The sequence below is a fragment of the Capsicum annuum genome, chromosome 3 (assembly GCF_002878395.1).
Source record: "Capsicum annuum cultivar UCD-10X-F1 chromosome 3, UCD10Xv1.1, whole genome shotgun sequence".
NCBI classification, from domain to species: domain Eukaryota; kingdom Viridiplantae; phylum Streptophyta; class Magnoliopsida; order Solanales; family Solanaceae; genus Capsicum; species Capsicum annuum.
In genome coordinates this window covers 63,079,633-63,105,562 of record NC_061113.1, presented here as the reverse complement: position 1 = coordinate 63,105,562, position 25,930 = coordinate 63,079,633, and the positions used below count along the sequence as shown (strand labels likewise).

The window sequence follows — 25,930 nt, the reverse complement described above, 5'->3', positions numbered from 1 at the left end:
TACAGGTAAAACAATTTTTCTTTAATTGAGCTTAATACCGTGTAACAAATGATATGGAGAAAAAAAAATCCTCCCAACTCTTTACGTGGAAGGTATAATGTCTATAAAATTTGGCAAACAACTCAAAGCTCAAATTAATTAAGCCAATATATGTTGCACAGCCTTGTTATACTTAAAGTCGATGCATCGCCATTAATAACATATATCTACAGATCAAATAACTTTAATATTGAAATTAAAGAGTTATCAAACGTTGTTGCTAAATGAACTATCGTCTGTGCCTGATTTTGGTTTGCAGGAGTGAAGCATGTAATTGCATGATTCCACAGCTTCCCCAACAGTAAGAAATATCCATTCTTGTCCTAGTGTTTCTATGAATTTGGATTTGTTCAATTTCTTCATTACCTCTGCACCTGGATTTGCCAATACAAGCTGCAACAATCCAACAAAAAAATCCATGTACAATATATTATACTTTTGTTGCATATATAATTAGCAAGTCATAAATTGCAAAAGAACTGTCAAAAGAGACCCACCTTGAGATCTCTCCTATCAAGATTTTTCTTGACTTCTTCTAGCATGCTAATTCCGCTAGTATCAATGTTGCCTACAGCTGCACATCATATAAAGACTATTACTATGATTTAATATATAATTTTTATATACATTGTCAACTAAAATCGACCTACAACAATAGTTAACTCTTCATATCAAACCTGATATGGTAACTCGAATAAAACAATGACAACCCACTATAGCTAGTAAATTACACTATGAGTTGAACATTCTTTATGTTTTGATCACTCATATATAACGTAAATCCTTTTAGCACATCTTTTGTTTCTTTTCTACTTTAATTACTTGCATAAAGAAATTTTCAAATTTCAAGGGTTTTATTTTCTATTAGTCTTCGATTTTGGTTATGGGGCCCAATTTAAATCCCAATTCTAAATTTTTTTGATTCGCAATGCTTAAACTCGAAGCTTCTGTTAAGGGTGGAGGATTTCGCACATCCTATCACAACATTTGGCAGTCAAACTTCAAAATCGTAAACATAGGAGATGTTAATTTACCTCCCATGTCAAGTATAACATATTGTAATGTCTCCCCAGAAGATTTTAACTTGTCTTCCTCATCGTCAATCCACCTTGAGATCCTATAAAAAGTGAAAATTAGAGTTCATAATTAGTGTTTATATGAATAAATTAGGAAGAGGATATAGTTTATAATATAGATATTGTAGAGTTAAATATTAATTACCTTTCTCTTAAGTAGCTAGCATTGGTAAAGTAAATGGGTGCACCAAGGTCAAGTATGAGAACGCCCCCAACACTGTCTGTGTTAGGATATTGCTCAACATTTCTATAAATCTGAGAATCTGGAATGTTACCAAGTACTAGTGTTCTTGGCCTCGATACAAATAGCAACACCCTCAACACCGATAAAGCAACCTGCATTTGTGTTAAATGCTTAGACAATTAAAAATGAAATCTTTGATTAATTGAAAATAAAGACAAGTTTAGCTAAAGAGAACAAAGTATTTATAATATATACGTTTAAGTTCTACGCAATGATGGTGCAAAAGAAAAAATAATTATAAAATCAAGTTATTTATAAGACAATTATATGTTATGATAACGTCCATTAATTAGAAAACTAGTAAAAAATGATAATTAACCTATGATCACAAGATAACCTACAATGCTAATGTTACCAATCTTAACACAATCAATGTTTAGCTAAGGGGTCGGTTCTATACATCGACATGGTGAAAGAAATACTTACATAATTAGTTCACTTAAAAGACAATTATTGATAACCATATATATGATTTAACTTATACATATGCTAACATTAGAATTTCTATTTGTACTGTCATGTAATTTTTCGTGTTGTAGTATGTTTCTGTTTTGTTGTCTAAGTAACTAGTTTCATTTATTATATATAGACATTAGCTATTTGCAATTATGATTTTAATCAATGTAATTATTCTTTGCACTATCGATCTATATAAGTTAAAAGACTGTTGTTAGGAAGGAATACGCACAGCAATGACTAAGCCAATTTCGACACTGGCAAAAACGACACCAAAGAATGCACTCATGCAGACCAAGAAATCAAATTTGTCAACATGCCACAGATGAATTGCAGCATTATAGTCGATGAGTCCGAGCATGGCAGCAACAATTATGGATGACAAGACCACTAATGGAGTGTAGTGGAACAATGGCGTTAGCACCAACAATGTAACCATGACTGCTAGTGCCATGACTATGTTTGATACTGCTGTCTTGCATCCTGCATTGAAATTCACCGCAGATCGAGAAAATGGCCCTGCAATTATATTGAACTTTTCCTAATTAACAACGTGATCAAATATCCATATCTACAAATTTGTAAGGAAATTTGACTTTTCGGTGATTTGTGTTTTTTTTGGACAAAGAACACATAATTTAGTGGTTTAGTGATTTTACTGTTACAAAAATTAATTTTGTAACTTTTGCCGCTAGAACCAGTTAATTTAGTGACATTATTATCAATGATAAACCAAGAATTGTTTTAAAAATGTTCAAGATTATATATATAAAATAATTTTTAAATTTTTTCGACGAAGCGTGGTGAACTGGCCACCCTTCACTACCTATGGTTATGCCACTGATTACTATTTACAAAATTAACTTTGTGACTTTAGTACTACAAGTAGTTAGTTTAGTGATATTACAGTTACAAAAAATATTACTTTGTGACTTTATTTAATATTACTAGGATCAAGTTTAGAGCCTGTTTGAATGTTTTAGCTTATATGCCAAAAGTCAATTTTAATTACTTGTGATCACTGTTGGCTTATTTTTGTTTTTTTTGGGCTTAAAATTAAGTACATAAAAAACTTTTTTTTTATTTCACAAATACTAAAAAAATGCTTAAAAACTATTTAATTAAAATTACTTAAAATAAACCAATCCAACGAAATCTTAGTTTCACCCTCCATTGCCACCTACTTTTTTACCATTTCCTTAATAAGATTTTGTCTTGTCTCTTTCTGCATTTATTTGCTACTTTTATTTTTGTCTGCTAGACATTATCCATGGTCCATATAATCACATGCTGATACATGGACCCGACTGAGACATGTTATTTCAGGTAAAAGTAGCTTTCAGGCAAATAAAAGAAAGAGAAAGAGTTGGGAATTGTTACCAGTAGTGAGGTAGCAGGAAGTGCAAGAGCCAACTATGTTCATCATACCAAAAGCAATCATCTCTTTGTTGCCATCTATATTGTAGTTCTTGTACATTGCAAAACTTCTCCCCACTGCTATTCCTTCCTGTCTCATCAGTCCCCATCAAAGAGTTTGATTTTATGAATATTTTTTGTCTTGAGATCATGATGAGTCTAACATAATCTTCATTTCTAAACATATTTTAATACTTACAACTACAAGTACATAGAATACAAAATCTAATTGGTAACTATCATTGAAAAGTCATCGGATTTTAAGTTCACGGCACTATATAGTTACATGATATGAATTGACCACTTATGTTTAATATTCGACGATCTTTTCAGCTCTTTACGTGACACAAACCTCAAGTCTACATGTTGATTAGCTATGTAGCTTGGATTTTTGAAAATTATAGATAATACTAAAGCTAACTATTTTCCCTTTGAAATTTTTCAAAAAAAAATTGTTCAGTGGATATTCTGACTAATATTTTGGTTGAATCAGTGGGAAAAAAATAGTAGTGTAAAAATGAGGAAGTTTTCCAGTGTTTCACCAAGAATATGTTTTCCCAGTGAGCAGGTATGATGGGAAAATGGATGGAATAATCATGCTTCATAGCACAAATTTCTCATTTAATGAGTTGGAAAAAATCTCTATTTCTAATAATGAGACAAAATATGAATGAGATAACATTTTTGAAAAGTCCAAACAACATAGTTGATAAGTAGAATAAGTGTTTTACCACTAGAACAAGTTTCACTAGTTAAATTCTAATCAAATTGTGACAAATAATGCAAAGTAGGTGAAGAACGAGGACAAAAATAAAGGTTGGAAAAAGCTTACAGCAAGAGAAACGACACCAGTGACTATGCCAGTTTTGATAGCTGTAGAAAGATAAGTGCCTCCAAATGACAAATCGGTTATTGACAATGGATTTAACCCTTTCTTCAGCTCCCCTATCTGTTCATTTTTTTTTCATCACATAAACCATATCCTGTTAGTCCACTTGTCCTTTAAATCATAAAACTCTCAAATTATCACATGCTATTTTTTGGCTTATAAATATTGAGTAGATAGAATAATAAAAATTAAAGAAGGGGAACTTAATTTGATCGTATCAAGCCCTTAATAAACAAATTACAAATTACATAAAAATCGAGTTAGATATTAACATCAAATGCATTGCAACTTCTATTCCAGGCCGTTACAGACCTACATTGATTTTATCCACTTACTATATATGAACTTTTATATTACAAAAAATAGTTTTAATAAACAAAGATATTATTGAGAACCCAATGTTAGAAAATAATTTTAGAGTAAAGGCAGCCAAGTAGCCGTAACTTAAAAATCCTGGATCCACCAGAGTGTAAGTTGGTAGGTAGGTAGAGATGTACACAACTAATTCTTCTTCTTCTTCTTTACGACTTGAATAAAGAAATTATCACATAATGATGGAAAGTTTTCATAACTCACGTCTCTCACTCTAATACCATAATATATATCTCAACAAATATGATGAATTATCAGCTACAATAATCCAAAAAAATTGCGTTCTATGTCATCAAATTTGAATGTTAAATTGAGCAAATTCTAGGAAAATGAAGTCGCCATTTAGAAATGTCTATTTCAAAATGTGAAAATACATTGGATAATGGGCAGAGCAATGATTCAATCAACAACACATATGCTGGGCCAGTGTTCTTTAAACATTGAATATCAGTTAATCATGGCATTGGTAGGTCGTCTATTTAGAGAAAACGTGTGCAATACCAAAACCACAAGAATCACAATACAACTTCAACACTTCAAACTCAATAATCCAAATAGCAGAAATATCACATCACTCCCCCACCATAGTGTTTATGTTGTGAAAATAGTATAATAGCGTGGTCATAGTAGCTCAGCAGTCAAATTGAAATCTTTAAGCCAAATTAATTTGTGTTTGTAACTTATAATTCTAACACCTTCTAGAAATTAATAACACGTACTCCCTCCAAGTCCATTTTAGTCCGTTACCCTTTTAATTAATATTCCTTCGTCCTATTAGTCGTCATGTTTAAGTCACAATAATTCCTCTACTATCAATACATTAAAAAATGTCTTAAAATATTGGTCAAAATTAATCTAGTTAAACTCTCAAATATGAAACATGAGAAGTAAAATGGACCGGAGGCAGTACAAAATTAAAGGTGCTTACCACTTGAATGCCGTGATTTTCAGCGTGGGTGAAATAAACAAGAATCGTTCCCAGTATGACGGACGTCAATGGAGCCATTGCTGATACCCAGAAAAACTTTGGTCTTTTTTGGCTCTGCATGCATGCATTTCCATTAGTATTAGTATGTATATTAACAATCATCGATTATTTGATCTAATCAATCAGAAGTTAAACCATCAATTATATTGAATCGGAGGAACATACTCCTCTGTTTTATTTTACGTGACCCTTATTGGCTTGACACACCCCTTAAGAAAATTTTAATTAGAGATGATTTTATTAGATTAACCTTATTAATGATTTTTTTGAACTCTAAATTTGATTATAGTGTAGTTATTTAATACTCCATCCGTTTCATAATAAGTGAATTGTTTGAATAATTTTAGTGTTTCAAAATAAGTGAATGGTTCACAATTCAAGGTAAATGTTGAAATTTTTTTCTAAATTTATCCTCCATTAAATGTGCATTGGGAGTGATGTATTATGTGTTTTTGCTTTTTGAAGAGGATAAAAATAGAAAAATATGATAAATTTATGTCTTTGCTTTTTTTTCTTAACATGTGTGTCAAAATCTAACAATTAACTTATTGTGGAACGAAGAGAGTACTAACTTACTAAGAAAAAAAGGTAAAAATATAACAAAATTCTTTTAATTTTATAAATTGGACAAGTAAAACTAGTTTTAGCATGGGACTAAAATGAAATGGAGGAGTAATATATATTGACGTTTGAAAAGGTAAAAGTTAACTTACGAAGAATCTAGCCGCAAGCAGGTAGAAAAGGAAACAGAAACCCAACAACGCACTCTGCCATCGCCACTGCAATTATTATTTTTCATTAACCATAACCAAACGTCCAAAAGTCATACTACATATAGTAAAAAAGATAAAACTAATAAATCCTCATGACTTAATTTTAACTATAAAACTGTACAGCATACGTAGTACTACTCTTTTAATTTGATTCTCCACATAAGAAAAAGTTAATAGCAGAATGAGATTTGATTGAGAAACTAAAGATTAATTGTCGCACATGAATTAAGAGCAAACCTAAAATGGCTACCACTTGACATTTCAAGGACGTATATTACAAGAAGTTAAATAATTACAATTAAATAGTTTTTTTTACAATATATACGTATAACATAAATCAAGTATCAAGTATTATATTTATACCTCATGCGTTTGGGTAAAAACGGAACGTAAGACGGAAACAATATCAGTGGACTGAGTGAAATGGTCAAGACCAAGTATTCCCTTTAGCTGCTGGAGTATCACTACTGTGGCTGCTCCTCCCATGAATCCCACGATTGTTGCATGAGATAGAAAATCCACTATGAATCCCAGCCTGCAAAATTGATTCATTTGTTTACCCAGTTAACGTTACCATCAACTTATTACCAGTGGCGGATCCAGAATTTAAAAAGAGTAAGTCCTTACTATAGAAAAAAAAAAAAATCACGTACACCTAACCAACTTCTTGTTTAGTGGATGCTTTTATATAATTTATACCCATTTTCATATATTTTTTATGTAATTATACCTATTTCGCGTCAAGTTTAGTTAGTGCCGGAGCACCCAAAGTTGATGTGTAGGTCCGCGCCTGCTTGTTACTTTAATCATTTCTCATTATTCTACGTAATTATGGATAAATCTGTTTATAAGTATAAATAATTAGTCTGATAAAAAAAATATGATTAATGTATTATTACAAGTACAATTTAACAAATGGTGTAAAAAATCAGTACACAAAACTTAATTCCACCATTAATACATCATATTGTTGGTCAAAAAGGTAATAAAAACAAAAGTACAAGTAAAGAAGAAGAAAGGTCCAAAAGTACAAGTAAAGAAGAAGAAAGGTCATTGTATAGCACTCTGTCATTGTCACAATTACATGATACCCCTCGAATTTTGAAACCCAAACTTTTTTTCTTTTTTTTAAACTGTCTTTTAAATATTTTGAATTAATTATTGTGATTTATAATTTCTTGTTTTAAAATATATAAAATTTTCTTTTTAAAAATTGTATGTACGAATTCACAATTAAAATAAACTTTTAAATCCAAACAGTACTATATAAATTATATTGGAGCAGAAGACGTAATGAATTACCTGAAAACGCCAAGGGCGGTTTCAAATACTCCAGCAAAGAATGTAGCAGTTAAGGCAAGTTGAAGATAAAGTGTTGGATTCTGAGTTGGATTAACTTCATTCCCTAACATTGAACCAATGAGAAGTGATGCTACAGCAACTGTACCAACTGCTAAATCTCTCGAACTCCCCATTACTGCGTACACTAATGGCGGAACAAAACTCGAATCTGCATTCATCAACAATAAACCATTAATTGAGGTACACAAGTTTTGGCAAAAACACTTGCACCTATGTTACTCCCTCCGGACCACTTTACTGGTCATAGATGGTTCGTAATATTTGTCATTTTACAAAACCATGACAAGTATAGTAGTTCATAGGGAGTAAATAAACAAAAAGTGAATTATACATAGAGTAGTATGACTTACAGAGGCCAAGTATAGGTGGCAAATTGGCAAGTTTTGCATAGCTAATTCCTTGAGGAATGGCAAGACTAGCTATAGTAATACCAGCAATAAGGTCAGATTTAAAGAAATCAAAGGTGTAACGAGGACCCCATTCCAAAATTGGAAAAAAATATTGAAGTCCAAGTATAAATTTCTTAAGAGGTGGTTGATTCTTGAATTGTCTAAGTGGATCATCTGGAAACAATGTTTCTTTTACTGCGTTCTTTAAAGACTTGAAAAATGGTTGTGGTGGTGGGATTTCCACTCTGTGTTTTTTTCTACTTTCCCCCTTCATTGATGACGGATACTCATCATAGTCCGCATTACCCATTCTTCGAGCAAATCTTCTAGAGAGCGTAGTACCTTTAGTTTCTACACTAATTTTTTTTATGAATGGATAAATAGCTCTGCAAATTCTAATGAAGATTGTAGTAATATATTGGTGGTTGTAATTGGACTGACTAGGACTAGAAGGGTGCTTTATATAGAGAAAAATGAACAGGGAATTTTTTCCACGTGCACCAAGGGGCAATGGGGACCAAATTGTATATTCCACATTAATTTTGATAGTACTAGTTCTTTATTTGAGAAGAAGTAACAGCCACAAAACCGGATTTTTAACAGCCGTTTTTTATGAAAGCACGAGGAAGAAAATGCTGGTAGTGCAGTAGAGCACGATTCCACTTTTGAATTACTGAAAAAAAACAACTTTAAATTCATTCATAAAACTTACCATATAGTTATAGTTTGAGCTTTATCTATATAGATGCAACAACAACATTATCGAGGGTCGGGGCGAAGCTACAATCGTCCAAGAATAATCAGATGAACATTCTTCGTAGAAAAATTATACAGTATATATAAATCAAATTCTGTATTTAATTGATATATATTTAATGGTGAACAACTCTAACATAAGCCCTTCCTTTGACACAATGGTTAAGCGTGTCATTTCAAGGGATGCTTTTAACCCTACGGATTCGAATAAATTATTTTTGGTCAAACCTATCGATAGCCTCTTAAATTTATCCCGAAAATTCACTTAGACCCTTCAACTTAGGCTTGTACTTATAAGATCCCTCAAGTGCTAAAATTGATATCAATCTGACACAAAATGTTAATTTGACAAGGAAAGCATTATTCTACTTTAACAGCAAGTCACACGCACCATCATTATTCAATAGTTTACTACTCAAGTTAATTAGTCATAGTTTATCTAAAATTCTTAAATATTTATTAAGTTTCTTAATATTACAATTTTAAACAATATAAAATCAAATAAATGAATAAATTATTTTAATTTTGAAACATGTTATTTTTAAGATAACAACTGTATTTATAATTTTATCCAATATAAAATACATTTTCAAAGGGTAAAAATAATTGGTCAACATTTTGTGTTAAAGTTTTCACCGATTGTGTTTACCTTCAAAAATGTATTTTATATTGGATAAAATTATAAATACAATTTTTATCTTCAAAACAACATGTTTTTTAAAAAAATAAAAATAAAATGTTCTTCTTTGATTGTGTGATTTGTGTTTAGTATAAATATGAACTCGTATGTTCAACCATTATTTCACTTTAAACATAATAATTCATATATTTTTGTAATAAAATTAATGCGTCAGGAAAAAATTCTTGACTATTTGTATTTGATAAAAATAGATGTTGGGATCATTCATGAAAATATCGCTAGGTTAACAAGATAACATTAAACTTATTATTAAAAAAAAAAATTCTTGAACACCCTTGAGAAATGGCTCCGCCATTGTCAAGGGTGTCTATGGTAGATTTGACTCGATCATTGGTCAAAATTAAAATAATATAATCATTTTATAAATTATTAAAATCAAAACCAAACATAATATATATTTATTAATTTGGGTTCAATTCAGTTCGATTATTAACCATATACGAAAATAAAAGAAACAATTTATTCTAAAGAAAAAGCGGACAACAGTTCATTCAAAAAAAAAAAATCCGCCTGAGATTACCACAAAAAAAACAGTAACAAAGGGTACATTTAATGCAAGATATTTAATTATAAATAAATTATGACGAAAACATATACAAGGTATTTAAAATTTATTTAAAAAATAATACATTATACATATATAATTATAAAATATATATATAATTTGATGGTTTAATTCGACTTTTTTGGCACAAAATTAAAATAAAATCAAATATTATCAATTTTTAAAATGTAAAACTTGAACAATTAAAAAATAATTTATAAATCGATTTGATTTAATTTTTTGATCAATCGGTTTGGGTCTGTTTTACCCAAACTATGAACACCCCTCCTAATTATCTATATCTAATATATTAGCGTGAATACTTATGTGTCATTAATTTGTAAATAAATTGATTTTTGTGTAATTTTAACAAGCTAGGTTAGGTTAGTAGATTAAACGTGTACTCCACAAAAAATAAATTCATAATGATGCAGACTTTTGCCATTTGGCTAAATTTCAATCGTGGAGCAGCTCCAGCTTATAGAGGACATGACCCTGAATAGGAAGTTGTGGAGGAGACAAATTGGGATAGAAGATTAGTCGGAGTTTCGGATATGGTATCTTTTGGTGTTTTACTTGTAGTATCTTATTTATGGTATTATTGAGTTTGTTAATCTCTATTATATCTTGTTCTTTTACTATTCTTACTATTATTGTTCCTTATCTTAGATTGTTCTATTTTGAATCGAGGGTATATCGAAAACAGCGTCTCTATCTCACATTTGAGGTAGTGATATGGATTGCGTACACTTACCCTCCCCAGACACATGGTGAGAATATACCGAGTATGTTATTGTTGTTGCTCTCACTTGATGAGATTATATCGGGTATGTTATTATATTGTTGGTGCTAAATTTCAATTATTCTGAGCTTCACACTTGGTTACCGTACAGACTTTGGCAGTATTCTTTTGCTTTGATCATAAATGCTTATGTGTTTATACAGTTTAAGCAGAGCCGGAGTTATCCTTGAGTCTGAAACTTTCTTCCAAAAATTATATTATAATATATAAAAAAAATAAAATTATTTTTTATGTGTATATAACAGATGTTGAACTCCTTTAAATTAATTCGTATATTTACTTGTAAAATCTTAACTCCACCTATTTGGGATGTTAATCACACTATTAGAAAATAGTTAATTTTCGACGGCCATTGTAGTTGGAATATGGTCGAAAATTAAGGTATTTCCTACTACTTTCCGACTACTTGATGGTAGTCGGAATATAACTTGTTGGAAAAATATTTTCGACTACTGTAGTCAGAAATTTTCGACTACTTTGGTCGGAAAAGTAGTCGAATATTTAATAAATTTTTATTTAATAATTATTAAATTTCTGACTACTGTAGTCGGAACTTTAATAAATATTTATTTAATAATTGTAAATATTTCGACTACTGTAGTCGGAAATTTAATAAATAATTATTTAATAATTTTAATTATTCCGACTACTATGGTAAAAAATTTAATAAATAAATATTTAATAATAATAATTATTCCGACTACTGTAGTCGGAAATTTAATAAATAAATATTTAATAATAATAATTATTCCGACTACTGTAGTCGGAAATTTAATTATTAATTATTTAATAATTTTAATTATTCCGACTACTGTAGTAAAAAATTTAATAAATAAATATTTAATAATTTTAATTATTTAATAATTATTATATTGCATTAGCTTACACTGCTTTCAGATTATAAACAATAACTAATGTATTTTTCACAATAGGATCAAACACGACAAAAATCTGTAAATACAACCACTTTAAACCATTCAAAACAAACATCAAATCAAATCGTTTAAACATCTAAATGTCACAACCAAAAACAAGACCAATAACTACAATCTAATTATCATCAGATTCATCATCTTCCTCATCATGAAATACTTGCGGCATGTGCTTCTTAACCAACTCCTCCAATTTATCAAATTTAGCAAACTTAGCTTCGTTAGCTGCACATTTCTACGTCAATTTCACAATTTGCTTTTTCATCGCTTTCATTTCTTCCACAGTTTGCAAAGTAGAAGAGGAACTGGGAAACAGCGAAGGAATACTCGAGGATTGGAGATCTCCTGTCCTGTAGGTTCTACCTTTCTTTGGACCACCTACCACAGCTGGCCACATACTATTCATCTCTTCAGGTGATGGTTAGACCATGGTACCATCCTCTGAAGTAGGTTGGATTTGACGCTACTCTTCTATGCTTTTTTGAAATTCTTCCAAAAATAAAAATTATTGTCAGTACGTAAACAAGCAAATTTGAGTAATAATAAAATAATGTAAAAGTTATTATCTTACATATGCAATCCTAGCACTCGGTTCGACCCAATCTCCTCTTGTACCGTCCTTGTTTTTCTTCCTATGCGTCTCTTCGTAGATCACAAGAAAAGGGCGCTCTTTTCCACCATTTTCATATTCCCACAAAATTTTATATTAAACATTTCATGTAAAGAGTAACTAGATGTAGAAAGAAGAAACTAAAGCTTGGATTTGTCCCATTGATAAAATTCAAAATCTTCCCTTAGTACAGTTTATTATCTTACATAATCTATATACTTCAGAAAAATATTTAATGTATTGCTCTGGCGCAAGTAGGACAGTATAACAATTGTAATAATGCAGAGACAAAGTTATGGTAGCTAAAATTCCAGTGATTCAAGAATCATGACTTTAACATCTGAAGAACCCAGTTCAATAATGAGCATAATGCTTTGACTTAACTTGTCCTAGTTTTGTACAAATCATCCATGAAATAGCACTTGATGCTGCTATATATCCAATATCAACTCAAAATGCTCTTCCATTTTCAATTACTGTTTATATCTACAAGGTTTGTAACTATTTATCATTATACAACTTCTATTATTTTCATCAATGTAAGTCACAACAACAACAGCAACAACAACAAACCCAGTGTATTCCCACAGCGTGGGGTCTGGGGAGGGTAAGATGTACGCAGTCCATACTGCTACCTCCGAAGAAGTAGAGAGGCTATTTTCGATAGACCCCCAGCTCAAGATAAAGGATAATAAACAAGGGGAAGGATGACATAATCAAAAGAAAGAATAGGAAATAATAGAATAAAATCACAGAAATATGAAATACAACGGTTATCAGAAACAATCTAAGCAAAAAAAGAAGAAGTCTGATGTCCAAAGATACTAGTATAACATTATAGTTGTGGTACAGGTAAAAGTGAGACAGTTTTTTGTAAGGAAAAAAAATCCTTGTGCTAGTGTAGTCTATCTTATTTGGTGAATCCACTCAATTTTTTTTCCATTAAAACAACAAATGTACATGGGTAATAGAAGCTTGATAGAGTTTAACAAGTCAACTTAGTTCAGTTTGAGAAATGAAAACTCATGGTGGTAGAATGTTTAAAGGAACTTTAAAAAAAGATTCATATCAATTGAAATATTTGGAAGGGCTTAAACATCTAGACAGCAGAAAATTAAGTTTGAAGGGCTGGAAAAATTTCAGTGGAACACAAGAGAGGGTTTTGGAGGACGGTGGCCCTATTCCTGATAACATTTCAAGTAAAACCATAATAGGGCTACAATACAACAAAAATCACAATGGCTATTGCTCAGTGTTCCCTCTCTACATAATCATTCAAAGTGAAATTACTAAGTCGATTTAGTCCTTACCTGAAAAACAATGGGGATAACAGACCATGAAGGTGAGTCAATATATCTTGCATACTGCTCTGAACCTTCTTCCTCAAGCTCGCTGTTGGATAACTAGTCCTCCGCATTGGCAAAGAAACTGACTTTTCTCCTACTCGAACTTCTCAGCACCTTTAGATTTGCAAGCTTGAAATGATGTGACCTAACAACCTGTGATGGAAGAAGAGCAAAGCAAGGGAAAAAAGAAAAAAAAAGGGGACAAAGTTACAGCAAGTCATCCTACAGAAGTCTAGTGTTCATTTTGAGGAACTTGCTATTATTAGCACAACAAGAATGACTTAAAGTTTCAAATAATAATTTACTTCACCAAGAGTCACGAAACGAACCAAATACTAACATTTGCCACATTCTCCATCTTACAAAAAGAATAAGAGATTCAAGGGAGGAAATACAACTTTAACTTTTTTTCCGTCTGGATAAAGGAAATGCAACTTAAAACTTATATCAGATAATAAAGAGAGAAATTGTTCAATTGCATCATAAAGAAGAATTTTAATTTTGAGATAACTTTCTAATTTTACTAACTACCTTTAGCATTTATTAGACGTTCGGGAACAAATCTCTGCATGCAGAATACTCTTGGTCTTGTACTCACCTGGATGGTAAGGCATGGAATCAAACAAGCACTCTACAAGAGATTACACAGATCACCACATAATGGTGCTAGAGTAAAAGATCAAAAAAATGCATTTTAACTTAAGTATGCCAATCGTAAAGAGTCCTTCAAGAACCCAAAAGGACAAAAAGAACCATCTGATCATTTGACTGAGGATAATTCAGCTCAGTGCTTCCAGTGTCCACATAAAGACTAAAGAGACGTGCTAATAATATTATATGTCTTATAGGTAACCTAGGTCGAACAACATCATATTATTAGATTATATTAGATTGATTATATTAGATTATTATCTTATTTTTCTAGTTTTCATGTAACTTAGATTTGTTATGTAGAGTTGGAAGAACTTTCTTATATTATCTAGTCACTTAAAAGGATATTTACAGATAGATCTCATTCATATGTGAAATTTAGAGAGAGCATCCAACACCTCCGAAAATATTATCAAAATGCAGCAGAAACCTTCATAAGAACATAACTGAACCAGGGAGGTAGCGTTCTCAGTGAGTTGCTGCCTTCTGGGTTATAAGAACAAAGATTCATACAATCAGAATAAGGATTATCATACCAATGCACATACAGACAAAGGGACCCTCACTTACAGATAGAGGAAATTTGCATTCATCTTGAATGTAACAAACCATTTCATTTAGCCTTGGCAAGGAAAGAAACCAAAAGTTCATAGTACTACTCTTCAGATGATCTGTATTCCTAAAAAAAAAATCCTAATTAAGCATTAATGGAGGCAGATAGAGGGAGAAAACTAATCAAGGTTCCAGAAAGTTTCCTAGTATTAGACTAATAGCTGCACAGCGTTACTACCTGTAGCCTTCAAGAACTCCCCCTTACAAACCGCATCCCCTACTACATATGTCATTCCATATTTGTTATTCCAATTCATTTTTGCAGCTTGTTCAGTGTCATTCTAGTTGCCAAAGTATTTCCAACCACCACTGGCTTCCTGAACCAAGATCGAGTTCACAACAAAAGAAACAAGCAACAACAAGAACCACAAGATATCAACAACAATGCTAGTAAATTGAAATAGGCCACATACGGCTTCACTAGACTTCAAGATGAACAACAATAAGAAGATATCAACAATAGTGAATCAAAAGAGCCCCACACGACTTCACTATGTCACAGTTTAGAACATTGAACTAAATCGAACAAATCAGAAATTAAAGCTAATATTACCCGTCTTTGTCGGTGGGTAGCGAAACTCATTGAACCTCCCGTGTACAATGAGCCGCCCGTTTGAGACGCTCTATTTTTCTTTGCCCATTCTCTCCTCGCCCTATATTCAGGAGCATCCCATATTACAGCTACAGAATAATCAATCAATGTCTCCTCAATCACAAAACATAGTACATGAAGCCCATTCAAGAATAATCAATCAATGATCCCTTCATCATGAATACTCCATACCCATTCAAGCATATTTATTAAAGGACATAAATCGAACATATAGCGAGCATATAAAAGTAAGGTAGAAAACTATAACAGATATTTACAGAACTGAAACCTACAATAATAGTAAGGTAGAAAATGAAGAAACAAAAAAAACTGAAAGAATCTTATGCTTTATCAATCGTCAAACAATAGATATTGCTTAGTTAGATCCAGAAACTAGTAAACCAACAGCTTATTGTGCAAATTCCAGAAACTAGAAAATCAGTGCGCGAAATACCAGAAACCCAAAAACAGAAATTCAGTATGCGAATTTCATATCAACTTTTTTTATCGAAAATTAGACAGAAATTGAAAATGGATAAGAAGACTTCTAAGAATGACGACGAGGCTTCGCGAAAAGGCTTCGAGACAGAAATTCACACCTCGAGGCATCTTCCAACTTAGAAATATTGCAGTCACCGGCGCCGTTAAGAATCCACCAAGGCCGTCGTCATCGCCGTTACCACTCGACCAACGCCTTCATCGTTGTGGCTGTGGTTGCCCTAGCTTAGAGAGAGAGGAGGGTTAGAGAGTGAGAGAGAATTAGGAAAGTGGCGTAGGAAGAGACGGGTTATGTCTTATAAAATAAAATTTTCGACTACTTCAGTCGGTCTCTATTTTAATAAAATTAATTATTTAACTTTTTCGACTACAGTAGTCGGAAATACATATTAATAATTTATTTAAATAGTAATTTAATTTTTGTATAAGGGTCTGATTATATATTTAATAATATATTTATTTAATTATGTAAATTTTCAACTACAATAGTCGGAAATAAATATTTTATAATTTATTTAATTTTTTATAAGGGTATGATTATATATTAAATAATTTATTTATTTAATTATTTTTATTTTCAACTACGATGGTCGGAAATGAATATTTAATAATTTATATAATTAATTATTTAATTTTCATATAAGGAAATGATTATATATTTAGTAATATATTTATTTTATTCTTTTTATTTCCAACTAAAGTAGTCGGAAAATACTTTTTCCGCAATTTCCTGCCAAATATTCTGAGTATATATTAGTAATTTATTTATTTATTTATATTTCCGACTACAGTAGTCGAAAATACATATTTAATTATTTATTCAAATGATTATTTAATTTTTATATAAGGGTTTAATTATATATTTAATAATATATTCATTTAATTATTTATATTTCCAACTACAGTAGTCAGAAATAAATATTTTATAATTTATTTAAGTATTTAGTTAATTTTTGTATAAGGGTTTGATTATATATTTAATAATATATTTATTTAATTATTTTTATTTTCGACTACAATGGTCGAAAATAAATATTTAATCATTTATCTATTAATTATTTAATTTCCGTATAAGGGCATGATTATATATTTAGTAATATATTTATTTTATTATTTTTATTTTCGACTACAGTAGTCAAAATATACGTTTTTCGCAATTTTTCGCCAAACATTCTGACTGTTGTAGTCACAAATACTATCGGAATACTATGTTATAAAAAATAAAAATAAAAAGGTATATTTTCCGACCAAAGTAGTCGGAAATTTCTGACTACTTTTTTCTATCGGAAAATAGGAATTTTCTGGTAGTGTCAATTGGTCATAAATTAATTTTGTTTCCTTCATACATTTTTATTTACTAGTTTAAGTGGAAGCGTCTTGCGTGTGTACCTTACTTTAATGAGTTTAAATATTACACTCAATAGGATATTTGTTTAAATTATAAAGATGAATAAAATAATTATGAGTTAATACATAAAAATGACCCTAAACTTGACATCAAATTATAACTTTGACCTTAAACTTTGATAGTGCACAAATAGGACCATTAACTATTCAAAACCTGAACAAATATGACCTTCGATTTTGCAACCCCATGCGTGAGTCTCACTCGCGCCTACGTGGAAAGGTAATCCAATCATACGTTGCCACGTCGTTAAAAGGACTGACTTGGAGAGAGGTCATGTTTGTGCAGTTTTGAATAGTTAAAGGTCATATTTATGCGCTGTCAAAGTTTTACTTTTTCTGTTAAAACGACGTCGTTTTTATAATAATAATAATAATAATAATAATAATTTTTTTATTTATTTCTATAGTAGCAGCACCTAACTTTTTTTTAATTTAAAAATTATTATTATTATTATTATTTTATTTATTTCTATAGCAGCAACACCTAACTTTTTTTTAATTAAAAAAAATAGTCACTAGCAGGGATCGAACCCACACAGTAGGCTGAAGGAAGCGCCCAAGAAGAGCTAATAATACCACTGGGCTATCTAAGTTCCTTGTTTCATGTGGTTCAATATTATTATATGTACATAAATATACATTTTCTATCTTATATATATACAACGTAATTTTTTTACCAAGGGAGTTCGGGTGAACCTCATGGCAGCCACGTAGGTCCGCCCCTCGTTAATTTAATAACGTTAATTTAATAATATTTTAATTACGTTAATTTGATAACGTTAATATAATATACTACTACTACTATCCTTAATAACATTAATTTAATAACATTTTGTTAAAACTATAATTTTTTTATTAATAGTATAGTTTCATCTTTAATTTAATATTTAAATAAATAATATTAGATATATTATATAACTTAAATGTGTCCTTTGCTTTATAATATATATGCATGTCCGCTCGATTTTTTCATATGAGGCTGACCCGCCTAATTAATAAATCTTCAATATTGCTCTTTTTCCATTATGACAAAAGAAATTAGATGTCATTTTCATCTTTAAGTCGAAAATAATGAAAAAATAATAGTGAAGAGTCATTTAAAGGTCATCTTTGTGCAGTTTTGAATAGTTAAAGGTTACATTTGTGCACTGTCAAAGTTTAAGGTCATATTTATGTATTATGCCCTTAGATTTTAAGCTGGACGCACCCAGTTTTGCGTGTTGAACATGCATTTTGCCACGTAGGATTAGAGGTCATATTTGTGCAGTTTTGAATAGTTAAAGGTCATATTTGTGCACTGTCAAAGTTTAAGGTCAAAGTTATAATTTGGTGTCAAGTTTAGGGTCATTTTTATGTATTAATTCAATAATTAAATTTAATATCTTTTGAGTATATAAAGATGAAGAATTTATTTATTAAACCTAATATTTATCAAAAATATTTTTAAAAGTCGATCGACATTCATCTACCATCTGTAAATGACAACAAAACAATACAATGATAGAGCCATCAAAATAATACAATTAAATCTAATCTTTACACAAAATTTTTTTCAAAGTCTCCTGTCACTTATCTACCACCTATAAACAATAACAAAATAATACGATAATAGAAATATCAAAATAATGCAATTAAACCTAACATTTACAACCACCAGAGTTGGCATAGTTGTTCAACGCTATGTCCCTTAAGCAAGAGGTCGAGGGGTTCGATCCCCGCCTCTGGCAAATGGAGCAAACTTTGTGGCCAGTTCTCTACCGCAAAATGCCAGCTGTGGGGATATCTTGGGAAACCAAAAAAAAAAACCTAGCCTTTACATAAAAAAAATCCTCAAAGCCGACCAACATTTATCTATCACCTGTAAACTGCAATAAAATAATACGATAAAATTGATGTCAAAACTATACAATTAAACTTAAATTTTACACACAAAAAATTCTCAAATTCGATCGAGATTCATCTATGAACTGTAAATTACCACAAAATAACAAACTAATAGAGATATTACGATAATACAATTAAACCTAACTTTTACCTAAAAAAGAAAAATTCAAAGCCGACCCACATTCATCTAGCATATGTAAATTAAAATAAAATAATAAGATAATAAAGATATCAAAACAATACAATCAAACCTAACCTTTACACAAGAAACTCTTCAAAGCCAACCGATATTAATCTATGATGATCGAAAATTTTGACCCTAAAGAATGATTTTGAATGAAAACAAAGAAGATATATATATATACACACATGTTGAATTCTATTATGCTAACAAAAAAGTGAAGAAGTTGAGGGTTAGAAAATAAAGCATCCACCAATCTAGACATGCAATCGAATCAAGTTAGATGAGCAACAGTCATATTCTCCCAATAGGCAAATCGGTTTGTTCTCTAGTTTAACGTACATCTCAATATTTATAGAAGTATTTCCTTAATAGAGTCTTATATTAGCAGTATTTTCTATGTGAACGGTAGAAAGAAAAATATTAATTAATTCTCCTACTAGATATTTTAGGAGTCTCATATATTTTAGGAAGTCTAGTAGAAAGAAAAATATTAATTAATTCTCCTACCATATATTTTAGTAGTTTCATATATTTTAGGAAATCTAGTTAATATAATAAAAAATAATTAAATAATAAATTTAAAAAAATAGTGACAGGATAATTTTGTCTAAAGAAGAGTCTTTTAATGAAGGACAAAAAGTTTAATTCACCTTTCTAAGGGTCTTCACACTTTTAATATATTATAGATTATAGATATAGATATAGATTATAGATTATAGATTATAGATAGATTATAGATTATAGAATAGATATAAATATAGATTATAGATATAGATTTATTAAATTAAAAATAAAGAAAAAGAATAAAAAATATTCATTTACTTTTGTTTATAAATCAAGTTTACGCTTTTTATTTATTAGTCAAGTTTATCTCTCTCCATAATTTTAGATTAAAAATATTTTTGTTGTTTCTCTCAAATTGACTAAAATTTGTATAAATAACATAAATACCAACCTTTTCAAATTAATTACACTCTCTCCCACTTTTTAAATTACTTTCTCTCTCTCCCTATTAATATACATAACATAGCCGACATATACATAACATTCTGTGTATATGTGAAATTTTTGTAATATGTTTAGGGAGTTGAAATTTTTTGTAATATTGAAAACATAAGTTGTGTATTTGTGTAACTTTTAGTTAAAATTTTTCATTTTCCTTAAATAACCCAGGCCCCAATTTTAACCCACCCAACCCACTAAACTAAGAGCCCGTTTGGAATACCATTAGAAAACTACTTATTCGATAATCACTTTTTTAAAATAGCTTTTCAGAAAAATGCTTTTAAAAAAAAAATTTGTGTTTGGTAAATTCATTTGAAAAGTGTTTTTGATAAAAAAATTGTGTTTGAATAATCTTTTTCAAGAAGTGCTTTTTGGAGACAAATGGCCAAAAAGGACATGTATTAATAGACTTTTACTATTAAAATCAATTTATATAGAAAATTTATTTTAAACATATATTATAATATTTTTAATTAAAATTTTATTTTTATTTAATTAAAAAGTACGTACTCTAAAATTTTTAATTAATATTTATATACATAAATTCATTAAAAAATATTAAATAATTATATATTGCCTAAATAATTTAAACCTTAATTAATAACATAAAAAAATGAATAAGAAATTATCATATTCATATATGTATAATACATGATAACAAATACGTCATTTTTCATGAAATAGTTATTTAAAATTAAATATTTGAATTTTTTTGACAAATACTGTCAAAATACCATTTAATCTTGTAACAAAATTCAATTGTCATTTGTTATCATTAATAATAATAAAAAAAGTTATATATTTTTCGGTCATCATCATTAATGATATTTTCAAATTTATTTAAATCAAATGAGTAAAATTGAAATAATAATAATACATAAATCATAAAATAAAATAAAGAATCATGATGTAAATATGAAGTATAAAGTTTTAAAATTAAACTTATAAGATATGTTAATTAATTAATAACGAATATATATGTTTTTGAGAGAAAGAGAGTGTGAGTGATAGAGCTATTTTAGTCATAAAAAAATAATTGTTTGCTTCTGCAACTATTTTCTGCTTTTTCACAGAAGCGGAAAAACTGCTTCTAATTCTTTTTAAAAGCACTTTTTAAAGTTTACCAAACATTATTCGTTAAAAAAAGTATTTTTTTCTCGAAATAAGTGCTTATTTTAAAAAATAAGCAATCCAAATAGGTACTAAAACACATATCTGGTTTTGGTGGTCTACTTCCTTCAACTGAAAATGAAGTGCAACTCAAAACACATTCAATCCTTTATCAAATTGTCCCAAATTTAAGATAACAACTCCTCAATATGTTTTCGATCTGGGAAGAAACGTCTACCTAAAATGAATTTCGTTTGAGAAAAATCAAATTTTAAACTTTAAAGCTTTAATTGAGCTTCAATGACTGCCAATGATGGTTTTGATTTGGCTTCATGCACATAAGAATGAGACCATTAAAATCAATGTTATCCAACTCCATTCTTGATCAATTCTTTATTCAGTAAAATTAAGAATGTATTCTTTTCAAATTCAACATTCTCTGTGTTTGTTGTAATAAATTTATGAATTTTGTGGGAATTTAATAATCGATTTTCATCAAATATGATTTTATTTTTTCAAATCATGATTTTTGATAGAAGAAACTAAAGAAGAGAGGAATAATGTTTTTCTACTTTTGTTGAGTTTTTTGCTTTAAAATTTTTACATACTGTTTGGATGATGGCTTTTTATGATATGATATAGTATAGTTATTAAGAGAATTATGTTATTTTGGTTGTTTTTAAAATGTATGATTTGTTATAAAACAATAAAGAATGAAGAAGAAAGTAGAGAGAATAGAGAAAGCGATTGTTATTTCTCCTGAGGGATGAGAGATCATAAGATTGAGGATTTCTGACTAAAAGACAGATACTTCAAATCCTGATAAATATCAATTAGATCTTGATAGATCTTATTAGATCTTGATAAATCTTATCTATATTCTTGAAAGACATTCACTATAATGTAAACATTTATAATACTCCCCCTTGAATACTTAATTGATAGATAATGTGCCTCGTTAAAACTTTACTAGAAAAAACCTAATGGAAAAAAATCTAAAGAAGGAAAAAGAGTACACATCTCTAACAATACGTATTTTGGCTGCCTCATTAAAAATCCTACAAGAAAAACCCACTGGGATAAAACCTCGTAAGGAAAAAAGAGTACAACGCGTATTAACTCCCCTTAATGAGAACATCCTTGAATTTTTACATCCCGATCTTGTGCACCATCTTCTTGAAAGTTGCAATTGAAGGAGGCTTGGTGAATAAATCAGCCATATTATCACTTAAATGAATCTGTTGCATGTTAATATCACCATTATTTTATAGCTCATGTATGTAGAAAAACTTTGATGAAGTGTGCTTCATTCTATCTCCTTTTATGAATCTTCCATTAAGATGTGCTATGCATACTATATTATCTCTGTATAAAATTATGGGTACATTGTCACATTTCAAACCACATTTTTCTTGAATGATATGTATCATGGACCTCAACCATACACATTCCTGGCTAGCTTCATGAATAGATATTATCTCATCATGGTTCAATGAAGTGGCTAGATAAACTGCTTTATATATCTCCAAGATATGACAGTATCCCCACATGTGAACACATTTCATGTTTGAGATCGAGATTTATGTGGGTTAATTAAATACCCAACATCAGCATAATCAACAAGATCAGGACTGCAAAAATAAGCCATATCGGCAATCCCTTTTAAATACCATAATATGTATTTGATCTTATTTCGATGTCTCCTAGTAGGAGAAGAACTATACCTTGCTAACAAATTGACTGAAAAGACTATATCAGGCTTTGTAGTATTAGCAAGATACATTAGTGCATCAATTGCACTAAGATATAGTACTTCGGGACCAATTCAATTTGATATATTTCTCATTTCAGAAAATAATCTATTGCTTTTAAAAACTCTCCAAGAGTTTCAATAATATTTAAACTATCAATTTATCCTTTATAAGGATAATAAATAATTTTCCTATAAACTTTATGTGCTTCAATCATTTTAAATTCTTTAGGATTTTCATATAGATTTTTGTCAAGTGACAATATCAATATGTGTGACATCTTCAAATGTCTGGACTGCAAATCAAATAAGTGTTATGCTTATCAAGATGGATCCTTTCATGTCACTTGATAAATCTTTCTATGTCAGCATGCTTAAATTAACATAGAATTCAGATCCTCATAATATTTTACAGTATTGCGCCAATATTGTATCAAAGATATTATCGACAGTTTTTCATTTTGTATCGGTTCACAATGCGACATAACATTTTGAGATCTCATCACTTCATTATTTTCAGGTACCTGAACCTCTCATAAGGTTTTATGAAGTGTTATATCATAGCCTCTTCAAGAGCACATTGTCTTCTTATTATGATTATTATCTCCTTATTTTTTTTTAAGGATTATTGAATTTAGAACCGATTAGTCTATCCCGCTTTTATGAATGTGTAGACTTTATCCTTTAAGAACAAAAAATAGGAGCACTTGTATCTTAAATATGATACTAAATTTGAGTCAACAGATGATTTCGGCATTTGACTTGAATTATTTTTTGAATGAGGATCTGATGATGATTCCTAACATATTTCATAGCTACTTATATTCTCCCCCTTGTGTTAGGAAAACTAACATTCATCTTTCATCTTCTTTGAGGAATTCATCTTTGTGAATCATGGTATATTCATCTTTTGAATGAGGATCTGATAATAATTTCTGACATATTTCATAGCTACTTATAATCTCCCCCTTATGTTAGGAAAACTAAAATTCATCTTCCATCTTCTTTGAGGAATTCATCTTTGTGCATCATGGTATATTATTAATCGTATATTGCACATCAAAACTATTATATAGAATAGTTGGTGCCAACTTTAAACTCAAAATGAAACCACCAACTTTAACACAAGACTGAAAAGAAAACCAACTATTGCAATACCAGACTTTGCTAAGATTTTTAGAATAGGCTGCTTTCTCTCTTTTCTTTTAATTCTCTTGTGTTTGCTTCTGCTTTCTCTTTTTTATTTTTTGAAATCCTAACCTTTCAAGCTCATTTTTCTCTAATTTTCTACCTTAATCTTGAACCTTTATTTTCTCTCAAAAATTGTCCGCCCTTTTTTTTCACAATTTCGTTTCTTAAGACTTGTTTTTTGCTTCTTCCCCCTTTCTTCCTTTTGCACTCCTCTGCACCGATATTTATACACGAGATTCAGACATGAAAGTACGGATTTAAACACAAGAGAAGAGTTCCAACGGGTGAAACTCTATATGGAGAAAATCCCCATTCGAAAACCAAACTTCACAACCCTTAAACATCTCTTTTGATAATTTTCGAACTTCAAAAACTCGAATTTGAAATTGATTTTGAATTATTGCACCAAATTGGGACCTGTTTTTCTGATTTTCACAGATTTGATGGGTTGGAAGTTTAGAAAAAGGAGAGACTTTTTACAAGTATGGAAGCCCCATCTGCCATGGCCGCAGGCTATGGCGATTAGGGTTTTGGTAGCCTTCATGGTTTTTGGTAAGATGGAGAAAATAAAAGAGAAGAGAGATAAAATGATGTTTGGTTTTATTATTGCTTTGGGACAGGAGATAGAGACTACACGCCTTTCCTTGAAAAGAGATACTCATGTGGATGATTTTTTGAAAAGAGAAAAAGTCGTCTAAAAAGGGTGTGCATTTATTGCATTGTTTGACTTATTTTGGTCCGTCCGTTCTCTTGATCGGACGGTCCAAAAAATACAAAGTAAAAATAAAAATAAGTATATATATATATATAAAAATTATTTACAAAGTTTGAAAACTTTGGATCTTTAGGTTAAAAGCAAATTGACGAACTAGATCGATTGGTGTTGGTTGAATGAAAAGATGAAGCGGACATGGATATTGGTCTGGGTTTTGGATCAATTTTTGGGCCTCTTGTTTGAAATTTATAAATAAAGAGTTGGGTTTGGATGAAATAGATAAATGAAGTTGGGTTATTGCTAGTCCGAATGCTCTTTTTCTACTGAAATTAAATTTGTTGATGCTCCCTTATATCGATGCTTTCAGCACGAATGAATTGGATACGGGTTTAAGTCCGAAATTGACTGTTTGAAGTAGTTGGGGATGAAAAGACGTTGGACAGTGATATCTGCTGAGAGTCTTGAGAGAAAAAGAGAAAATAGTTTTTTCAAAAATTGCCCCAGTGTTGGATAAGACAACACTCGGTGATGACAAAGAAAATTATAAAAATGCAAACTTGAGTCAAGTCGAGTTGAGTTTCTTCGCTAAAATCCTTGACGTATCTAGGGATGCTTGACATTCCGCTAGCTTGCCCCA

The 25,930-nt window shown here is 30.1% G+C and overlaps 1 protein-coding gene across 1 annotated transcript; it reads right to left on the bottom strand.

Moving 5' to 3' along the window:
• On the bottom strand, window positions 1-8,450 carry LOC107863792 (sulfate transporter 3.1). Its single transcript, XM_016709927.2, has 12 exons — window positions 7,966-8,450; window positions 7,556-7,763; window positions 6,617-6,788; window positions 6,194-6,259; window positions 5,421-5,534; window positions 4,064-4,180; window positions 3,196-3,322; window positions 2,048-2,334; window positions 1,261-1,451; window positions 1,074-1,156; window positions 537-613; window positions 1-432 (listed from the first exon to the last, which is right to left on the bottom strand). The coding sequence occupies exons 1-12, from the start codon at window positions 8,312-8,314 to the stop codon at window positions 247-249; spliced, it is 1,977 nt and encodes a 658-aa protein (XP_016565413.1). The 5' UTR covers window positions 8,315-8,450; the 3' UTR covers window positions 1-246.
• Window positions 8,451-25,930: the final 17,480 nt, after the last annotated feature.

Coding starts and splice junctions, on each gene's coding strand:
- LOC107863792 (XM_016709927.2), bottom strand. CDS start 8,314: ATGGGTAATGCGGACTATGATGAGTATCCGTCATCAATGAAGGGGGAA. Junction 6,260..6,616: donor TTTTTACCCAAACGCATGAG/GTATAAATATAA, acceptor TAATAATTGCAG/TGGCGATGGCAGAGTGCGTT. Junction 3,323..4,063: donor CTGGTGTCGTTTCTCTTGCT/GTAAGCTTTTTC, acceptor CTGATGAGACAG/GAAGGAATAGCAGTGGGGAG.